The sequence below is a fragment of the Solanum dulcamara genome, chromosome 11, assembly GCF_947179165.1.
Source record: "Solanum dulcamara chromosome 11, daSolDulc1.2, whole genome shotgun sequence".
Taxonomy (NCBI): Eukaryota; Viridiplantae; Streptophyta; class Magnoliopsida; order Solanales; family Solanaceae; genus Solanum; species Solanum dulcamara.
In genome coordinates this window covers 56,874,071-56,884,694 of record NC_077247.1, presented here as the reverse complement: position 1 = coordinate 56,884,694, position 10,624 = coordinate 56,874,071, and the positions used below count along the sequence as shown (strand labels likewise).

The 10,624-nt window shown below is 33.5% G+C and overlaps 2 protein-coding genes across 2 annotated transcripts; both read right to left on the bottom strand.

The window, feature by feature from the left end:
• Positions 1-3,320: 3,320 nt before the first annotated feature.
• Positions 3,321-5,416, bottom strand: LOC129872299 (probable esterase KAI2). Its single transcript, XM_055947235.1, has 2 exons — positions 4,570-5,416; positions 3,321-4,022 (listed from the first exon to the last, which is right to left on the bottom strand). The coding sequence occupies exons 1-2, from the start codon at positions 4,935-4,937 to the stop codon at positions 3,563-3,565; spliced, it is 828 nt and encodes a 275-aa protein (XP_055803210.1). The 5' UTR covers positions 4,938-5,416; the 3' UTR covers positions 3,321-3,562.
• A 521-nt stretch (positions 5,417-5,937) lies between these two features.
• Positions 5,938-9,514, bottom strand: LOC129872298 (probable protein phosphatase 2C 78). The gene is made up of 4 exons (XM_055947234.1): positions 9,124-9,514; positions 8,322-8,704; positions 6,716-6,952; positions 5,938-6,506 (listed from the first exon to the last, which is right to left on the bottom strand). Exons 1-4 carry the CDS (start codon positions 9,368-9,370, stop codon positions 6,243-6,245), a joined length of 1,131 nt encoding a protein of 376 aa, XP_055803209.1. The 5' UTR covers positions 9,371-9,514; the 3' UTR covers positions 5,938-6,242.
• Between the last annotated feature and the right edge of the window lie 1,110 nt (positions 9,515-10,624).

Sequence of the window (10,624 nt, the reverse complement as noted above, 5' to 3'; positions counted from 1 at the left end):
GCGTTGGCCACAACCATATCTACTGTTCTTCTTCTTCGTTTAGTATTCTATGGTGTTTTCTATTTGCGGATAGAATAAGATAATTTTCCGCCGATTGGAGAAACAGAAAGACTTCATCGGTATTATCCTCAGTCACGAGAATGAAGAAGTTTGAGATTTAGGAAAAAAGGAATATAGTGGATCTGATTGTAATCGGAAGTGATAAAGGGTAATTTAATCATTTTAATTTTTTTTATTCATGTATTAGTTATTCCATCTTTTATCCTGCATAAAATAATACATAGATTGACTCATAACTTATACATGTATTAATTACGTGGCGTTCTAATTTGCTAACCAAATATAGTAATATGTGTGTTGAATTTTATACATAGACATAAAAATGCACCAAACATGATCCAACTTATACAAAGTTTTATACCTGAATAACTTTGTCCTTACCCAGTAATCAAACGACCCTTAATGACTCATACATCCTTATTTTTTGCTCCATCGTCGTATGTTTACAAAAATAAAATTGTAGATTTTTCAATTTGGGAAGGTTAATTTCTTCTTATAATGTGATAAATGAAATGACGTGAAGCATCAACAACTGCTTTGTTAGAAGACAAAAGTGACTGGTATTAGCAACTTACCATTGCTAAATGACTAATGACCCTCAAAATAATTCCATGATAATAATGGGGTTGGCTCTTTAAATTAACGTTTTAATTTCTTTTATTATAAGGAAAAAAGAAAATATTATTGTATAAATAAGAAGACGTCCCGTCAAATTAATGTAATTTGGGAGGACTCTATGAGCCCGTTTGGATTGGCTTTAAGTTGGTCAAAACCAACTTAAAATCCCTTTTCAGCTTTTGGACGTGTTTGCCTAATGCTAACTTTAAGCCAGAAAGTTCTTAAAGTCAGTCAAAAATGAAAAGTTAGGATTCCTACCTTTTTTTTTTAAGTGCTTAAAGTCATTTTCTTTGACCATGAAAATTACTTTTATATCCTTTATATTTTAACTAAATTCCCAAACTACCTTTTTTATTCTTTTAACCCTAAAATTCACATAATTTTCCTCATTTAAGCACTTTTATCCAAACACTCAACTGCTTATTTATAAAAATAACTTTCAGCACTTTAAAGTTCTAAAAACACTTCATACATAAAAGTTATTTTTTTAAGCCCATCCAAACGGACTCTATATAAATCCAACTATTTAAAGAAAAAGTGGGGGAGGGTCCAGTCCAGACCATTAACATAGCTCTGGGCCAAACAGCTCACTTGTCTGGATGCTCTAAATGCGCAGTACTCGTTTCTCCCTCCATTTACAAAAAAAAAAGATATTTTTTGAAAAATGTATAGCTTTTTATTAGTTTCTACTTTTTTGATTATGTAAATATTTAATTAAATAAGAGTAAAATTGAAAGAACATTATTAATGTCTTTTTGATAATGTGAAATATCACTAATTTTAAAATTTTTTAAAAAGGCTAAAACGTCACTTATTTTGGAATGGACTAAAAAAAAGATGTCAAAGGGACAAGTTTTCAACTAGTTTCTCAATTAGATAATTTTATTTATTTATTTACTGTTGTTTTAAATGCTCAATTATTCATAAAATTCTAGACAAACAATTTACTGCACAGTTATTTTCACAACAAACAACCCAGTCAAACTAAAATGACAAGTTAGTCTTGCATAAGTGATTGAGCACATTTGCCATCAACGATAAAGAGTTTGAGCCACGTTGAAAAATAAGTGAAAGCATTATTGATTTTTCTAATGGAATAAAATGGAAAGAAAAAATGTCAACCTAAACCAATTTTAGCGATAACGCATCAAACCAAAAATAAATAAATACTGTCACAATTCACAACCACCCATCTGAATTAAATTCGACAGTCGTACATATCGTCATTAATCTTGGCTTCTAGTTCGTATCGTCCTTTAGCTCTTGCATCATTAATTCAATTCGCTAGGAGTATCAATTTATTTCTGCATCGCGTGATTATTGTGAATTTGTGATCACTAGACTACTGACTTGTGTAATGAGAGTAAAGTGAGAATTAAATAAAAGGCTTAGTATATCGAAAACTTTTAAGATTTATCAGTAAAATTTATTTAAACACTCGAATTACATAATAAAAGTATACTCAGGGCAAAATTGGTATTAGGACGAGAAAGTGTCTACTTGCTAACAAGATTTGTCGTGGCTATTCATATTAAAACCCCAATTAGTACTACTACTCTCTCTCGGTAACAAACTGGATAGCCCTCAATTTTTAGTACTTGCAGAAAAGATTCAACATGTGATTGGAAGGACCACTTTAAACTAACAGGCGCACGTGCTTGGTTTCTCGATCTGGAGTAGAAAAAGAGTAGGTAATAATTAATGATTAAGTCATGATCACTTTAGATTGGATTGAAGAGGAGATTAATCAAGTTTCGATCCTGTCTTTGAAAAATAGTCATTGTCATTAAATTTCAAATTTCATAAATAAAACTTCATGGTGATAGTCTGAAATTTCATGACAATAACTATATTTCAATTATACGAACTAAAAAAATGAATATTTGTAAATCTTACCCCAAGTTCGAAGGCCATTTACAACTGAGGAAATCCCAAACGTAAAAACTCTAGAAAGGCCAAGCATTGCCGTATATTATATGGATATATTTGCTTTGGTTTGGTTGATTCAATACTCAGCTAGCGCTTTTACAATACTTTGCCTCAACCCCTACAATGGTAAATGATTAACAATCTGTTTGCCCTTTCTTCCTTCCGCAAAATTAAAGCACAAACTAAAACAAATCCAAATGTGGAATTAATATAATATTCCTGCCACTTTTTATTCATCATATATAAAAGTATAATATATGGGATCATTGGGACCATTACTCCATAAGCTCCGATTGTCTCCAGAAAATTAATGGAGATATTAAAGAAGAAAATTCAACGGACCAAATTTTTAGTGCCTTTCATGGAATAAAGAAAGAGTAGCAAGACGAAAGCTGAATTCGACGAGTGGGTCACCACGTTTGAATATAAGTATTTCTTGTTGCTATCATGTGTATACTTGTCTAGGCAATAGGATGAAAAAGAAAAAAAAAGTCTAATGATAGGTTAACTCGAAGTTGATGTTTATAGATTCATGTAATAATTTTAAGTTAATAGCATAATAATAAGTGAGTTCACATCTAAATATTTAATAGATTTTTTAGTACTACATTTATAAGTGTGAGCAAAAATTATTGAATTCACATGAAAATAGAACGAAATACACATGGATATTTATTTTGATAATACGATTTTTTTTTTATCAAAGACGTAAATAAACCCTTAAAGTGCTCACATTTTTTGTACGTCAAACATGAGTCAATATAGTATTTCGGATGTAGCAGAAAAAAAGCATGTACATGAAACACTTATCAAGTTTTTAAATTAGAGAGCATAGTGAAGTGTTCAATAATTATATTGTAGGTACATTAGCTGCGTAATATAACAATTTCAGTTGAAAGGTTCAAATGAAAAAAATAAAATGACAATTCAATTAGAAGTTATCTTTTCATTATCCTTAATTAGAAGGAGCATCAGCAGTAATATCATGAGAAATATGTCGAAGCAACACGGGAATAGTAGCCTCAGGTGCGCTCAAATGCGGAAGATGACCTTCGGTTGAGATGATCTCTACAATCGACTTTCCCCCTAGATTCCTGTGTAAATATTCGGAAACAGTCACCGGCATCGACACATCCATTGAGCTCTGTATGATATGGCAAGGTACAGTTACGCGGGACAGAAAATGCCTTAGGTCGAACGTGAAAACGGTGCGGAAAACACTGAGTGCTATGTCTGGTCTCATGTTGAATAAGGTCCTACTGAATTCTTGTACTGCTACAGAATTCATGTCACCTCCCACCACTAGTGGCGCAAATCCAGATACCCATGCCTTGTAGTTCGACTCCATTGCTTGACATAGTTGCTCTATGTCTTCCAGCTCAAATCCTCCATAATAGTCATCCGTATTTATGAACCTAAAAGGAATCAAGCATGTTAGTGAGAAAATAATCACAGGAAATAAGAAAAGCAGGACTTTAATAGTGTATTTTACTGTCTTTTAAGGAATTTTTGTTACTGTTGGGAGAATGGTATAATTATGGCAAAATTCTTTAAAATTTCATAAATAAAATCAAAAGAAAATTCACGTACGTGGCTGACAAAAATAGTTGAATTTTCACAAAAACAAGTTGTGTGATTCTTTTTAGATAAAAATAAAAGAAACGGAGAAGATTAATTTAGAAATATCTGATGACGTTTAAAAGGGAAATACTTGTACATCCTTAGTTTTAATATATTTATCTTATTTTTCCTTTTATACCTTTTTAAAAAAGATGCATCTTTCTTATTTTGACAACTTTCACAAAATTAACTAATATTTTAATATATTCTACCTAATCTTTAATTTAATACCAAATAAAAAAATTCAAAAATTTCTTTTACCCTTTTAAGTTCGGTATGAAGTTAAAGTCAGAAAATAAATCGAAACAAAGTGAAATACTTGTGGATATCAATTAATCTCACCTTGGGGAAGCTGAAACTAGGATGAGTTTGGAGAAGAGATGAGGACGAAAAATAGAAGCAACAACACCGGTCATGGCCGATAAGGAATGGCCCAAGTACATGCAACAATTGATTTGAAGTTCCTCCAAAATGGCAATTAAATCGTAGGCATAACCTTCGAGGGAAGAGTATCGATCAAAATCAAAGTAATCAGGATTTGTCGGTCCAGAACCCATGTTGTCGTAAAGTACAACACGATATTCATTGACAAGGTAAGGGACAAGCTGTTTCCAGACCGATTGATCGGTGCCGAAGCCATGACCGAGTACGATGGTCTTTTCGCCTGAACCCAGAACTTTAACGTTGTGAGCTTCTTCAGCGGCTCCCATTTTTTTGCTTTCCAATTTTTTGACTTTAAGGTGTGCTGTGGAAAGGACCCGCGCCGACTTTATGGAAAGGAGGACGGTTTAGGACGAAAGATGGCCGGTGGTTATTAATTTTACGCTAATCATGACATTAGTAGGTGCTAATTATTGACCATGAAATTTGATGTATATCAAGAAATCGGATCGGATCACTCCCGTACAGATTTTAGATATGCCACATCGTCAAAATAAAAATACAAGGGTTACAATTGGTTGCTTCTAAATCTAAATTTTAAAGAAACGTGTTAAAAGGAAATCTAAGCAATGAATTGTAATTTCCTTTCACTGGCATGATCTAAAACTTGTATCGGAAGAAACTGCAGGTAATTTTATGGGAGGGGATCCAGACCCAAAGAAATCAGGAGTTAATTATTTACATGGTCATCAAATTATAGAAATAATTTATTAGTAAAGACACTTTTATTTGTTTTATGTTAATAAATTCACTATTTTACCTATTATAAAATAAAATAACTTTTACACGAAAAAACATTAGAAAATAACCTAAGTGATCCTTTTAAATTTGAGAGTAAGATCTAAAGTTGTCCTATTAATATTGGCTAATCATAACTTCATAATAATATAACCAAACATGCAAATGATCTTAATATTCTGCCGAGGCAAATATTGGGACTTCAATTTTGGCCCGAATTGCTGGTATTTGCCATTTGGACCCTGTGTTTAAATGACGCCATATGAAGGGAACTCTTGTTTTCAGCTTGGAAGTTGTTAGCTGGGAACTTTGGGACTTCTTAATTTGAGCTCTCACCAATTCTGCTTTCCCTTTTGATCATGAAAACTTGTTCAATTTAATCACCCATATGATCCGTTTAGAATTCTGATATCTTAAAAGAGTTGTCCTCTATTAGTGGATAAGATTCTCAAATAAAGCACCGAATATTGTCGAGGATAATAACATCCTCGGATCATAATAGGTAAAATTCTCATGGTTTATTGACTAAGAAAACTGTAATTTCATTTCACATATAAACTTTCACCATCAAGTTGTAGTACAATTGCCAGGAAACTATAATAAGATACAAATAAACAACGCTTTAAGCGGAAGTGTCAAAAACAGAAGTGAAAGTCCAAGCTGGTTTGTCATCACCTGTCTATCAACACCAATACAGAAGGTACATGTACATCAAGGTATATGTACATAGTTGGTCCTTCTGATTGTTATCTAAAAGTATATAAAGAAACTCTCCAAGTCTAAGATGACGAATTCACAAGATGGTATATATAGCATATACATGTACTAGACACTATTCATGGGGAAACAGAAGATGTGTTCTCTCCTTGATGACCTGAGTTCAAGGAGTATATGTCAAGAGGAACATTCGTCCCCTTAACAATGTTCAATCCAGAATTTGTGGACCTTTCAGGACGATCCAAATATATCACAATAACTGTGATATCATCGTGAATATGCCGCCTTTCCCCCTTCTCTAGTCGTTTGATGTCCTCGTATCTCATTTCTTTCTTCTCTGCAGCCCCCTCAAGGGCAGCTCTCACTAATCGTTTTGCAATTCCCTGGAGAAATGGGGAAGAAAATATCAGTTATCCTATTCATTAGTTAATTATGTCCAACATGGATGAGAAGTTTGATAGCAGAATTGCTTCAAGGGGAGTAGTTATAATTAGAGCCTACATCCACTTTACAGACAACAAAATGGATGAGGAGGGTCTTGTTTCAGAAATCCTAGAACCTGTTAGACAGGAGGGGGTCGGTCGATACTCACAGTTCTAGGATTCTTTAAAACAATGTCCACAGCTTCTTCATCACTTAATTGATCCCATAGTCCATCCGATGCAAATATCAAAAATAAGTCTTCTGGTCTTATCTTCCGGATTAATATAGAGGGCTCTGCTGACATTACAGCTCTTTTTAAAGGAATAGGATATCCATATTGTATGAAGAGAGGATCTCTGCTAAACTCAGGTTTCTTCAGATAGACATCACCAATTGATCTAGAAACCTGGTCCAGGAAAATAGGGAATATTAGCTGGATTTTCTCAAAACATAGGATACTCTCTGAAATTGGCTCTTTGCAAGCTTTTAATGAAAATAGTCAGCTTCAGACTTTATTTGATGTCTTCCAAATAACAAGGGAACCTTGCTGAAGTTAAAATGAAGGATTCAAGATGGAAAGATAAGCATCATACAGCCCCTGCTACAAAATCTAGTTACCAAAAGACAAAAAATCGCTATTAAGTGGTTAATAGCGAAGTGATAAAGGAGAAAGGGGATTCCTTTGTGTCCATATATAAAACAAAGTTACTACAGCTGCGACAAAATGTTTTTGCCTTGATGTGAAATTCATAGGTGCAAACTTATCAATCTTCTGATGTGTCTTGTACTAGACTGAAAAAGAGAAATTACTTTTACACGAGGTCTAAAATCTTAAAAAGTAGAAGATAAAAGCATATGTATCCCTCAAAAGAACTTGACATACAACACGTTTAATGGATACGATCAACTTGCTATAAGTGATCAACATAATCAACATATGTAGTGACATGTTTTTCTGATAAGGGTATAATGTGATTGTCTTAGAAGCTAAAAGGACAAAATTTAAGGTACGGTCTATAACCTCAGAAACAGTATATGAATGCATACATGATGCCAAAATACATAAGAGGCACCCAAGAAAGACTTGACATACAACGCGTCTAAAAGGTAAGATCAACTTGCTATAACTATAAATGCACAAACATAATTAGCATATATAAAGTGGTTTGTTCAGAAGCCTCAACTAATTTGAGAACCCCAGAGATTTTGGACCACCTTTATAAAATGCTCGAGTAACAGAAAGGTGAATTTTTCCTAACTACATAAATATAAATGTTTGTACTTGTGTGCGACTACAAACCAGAGTTCGAAAAAAAAGACATCAGTCTTCTTTGTTGTCTGGCTTTTATAACTTTCTTACTTTCAGAACATATATTGAGCGGCCTTTTTAGCAATCTAGACCGCAAAGAGGTAACAACAGATGGTCCATTGTAAATTTAACAGAAGTCAGAATTGAAAATGAAAAAAGTCTGATCATTTTCCCCTTCCACCATATGTCCTTTAGATTGAATAGAAACTATTAACATATTGAGACACTGCCTTGTCATAACGAAACCACATATCTGAAAGGACTAATTAGTCTTCGTCAATTGGAGGTCTGATTCATTACTGCTGCAGGTCTAAAAAGATGTATTAATTCTAGATAACTTAAACAGAATATCATGAAGGCTAGTAAACAAATTTAATAACCTTGAATGAGTTAAAAGACTAATCAAAACTGTCCACTGCATTAAAAAGACAGAAGAAAAGAGCAATTGAGAACACTGAACAGATACCTGAATTATACCCTTGATTCTCCAAACCCCTCGAGTGTAGACCACAACGTGAGAATCATCTGGATGCAGTGCCTCTACCTCCTTCCTTACCTCCTCAACCCCAACATTATGATCTATAGACAAACGTTCTGCCACAACTACTGCTGAATCACCCGTCTGGCCAGTCTCTGCTCTCCTGCCAAGCACTGCCCTGGAGTCCCCAAGATTTGCCACATACAATTTATCTTTTGAAATTGCTCCAAATAGACAACAAGACCCCGCAGATGCAATCTGAGGTTGATCCAGCCAAGACTGTTTCACCAAATGCAAGAATCCCTCCTCAATGGCATCAAATGCTTTCCTGATCACGTCCTCAGACAATCCTCCTTCTTCCAATGCAAGCTCTATAATAACCGAAATAACAAGGAAATGAAATACACAATGCAAGCAATTTCCAATATCTCTAATAACATCTATTCAAAAATTCAAAAAAATAAACATCTCTACAATTTGAACAAACTCAGTTCCTTTTTCTCTTCCACTCCACACATGATCAAGTTAGTTTTCTCCCAGCCTCCTCTGATCAGTCTCATGATATTTCATAATAACTAAACACACAACAGAAACCAACAATCAAGAAGTCAAAAAAAATAATAGGTTAGAAATTCTTCACCTGACAAATTAGAAAAATTGCACTAGCATACTTTTGCCATTAGACCTATATGACTGACAAGAAACAAGAAACGAGTAAAGGTCGTACAAGACTCAACAAAAAAAGACCCAATCTTTCATAGTAGTAAAATAAAGTATGAAGAAATAGTACTTTGGAGTTGAGGGAAGAGATTGTTGTTGATGAAGCGAGAAGCTTGAGGGCCACCGTGACCATCATAAACACCCACATAAGTAGCACAAGGGGTTGTAAAAACTTGACCTTGATCTTCAAGCAAGGAATTGGCCTGAACTACAGCAACAGAATAGTCACCGGTAGCATGTGGGTTCAAGTCCATGTGCCATAGCAGACCATCACCATCTCCCCCACCAAAGCAGCTCCCAAAACAGGAGGTTAACATCTTAGACTGAAAGAGGGTTTTTAAGAAAAGAAATAAGACGACGTATTTATTGGTAAGCGGAGTGCTTATTGTCTCTGCATTGGAACAAGACTAGTGGCTTCTTTTTTCCACAAGAAAGAAAAAATGAGAAACAACACTAGAGACTGAAATAGTGCTCCTCTATGCATCTTTGCCATGTACAAGGATATTTGTTCAGTTTGTGAAATTTTAATCTATTTATTATTAATTATTAATCATTTTTTAATTATATTTTTAATACATTATATTTAAAAATAATATGATGAAATTATCTTTCTATTTATATTTTTTTAAGAATTATGTAAAATTAATTGTGAATAAATATGATTGGACTGAGGGAAGTAGTAGAAAATGTCGTGCCCGACAAAAATTACGCGTGTGGAAAAAATGAACAAATTATCAGCCGCGGCATTTACACCATTGTGTGAAACATATGGTTGAATTTAAGGTGCATAAGACATTCCTGAGTGTATGGGTGTTCATGGTCCGATTTGATTCGGTTTTTGATTAAAATTAAATCAAATTAATTAAGATATTTTTTTTAATATTCAAATCAAATCAAATCATTATAGTATAAATTCTATTGGTTTCAGTTTTATCGATTTTGTCGGTTTTATTGATTTGGTTCATTTTTTACGGGTTGAAATAATATATTTTATAATACAAAAAAATTGACAAACTTATTTACTACCTTCATACTGCAAATCAATAAAATTTTAAAACAACTATCATTAATTTTTAAAAATACCTGAACTCGTTCAGAGATAGTGAGGACAGAAGAAAAGTATATAAGCTAAATAAGTTACCATCTAAAGTCCAAGCTAGAGCTATAAGAGAGAAGCAAATATGATTCCAATAATAACAAACTTGAATATGTCCTGACTGGAACTATGTCTCATGTTCTTGTAAAGTATATAAGTTAAAATGATAAGCTCTAAAAAGGCCAAAATATCATCAACATAAATTCATAAGTTGGTGGATTGTTCAACTCCTATGGTCCACGAAGGAAATGACTTCAAAAATAAAGAATTGGCAGCCTGTTTTGACTGTTCAAGTTCGATACCGAATCTCAGAAGAGGAACCACTAGAACAAAAAGAAGTCCTTCAAGAAGCATCATTTTTTTCACTATTGCATTAAGTAATTGAAGCATTCCAACCGTGACCAATAGAAAATTTGTTACTTTACCTTTCTCCAAGATGAAACTATTTGAAAGAAAATTGAAAGCACGGATCAGC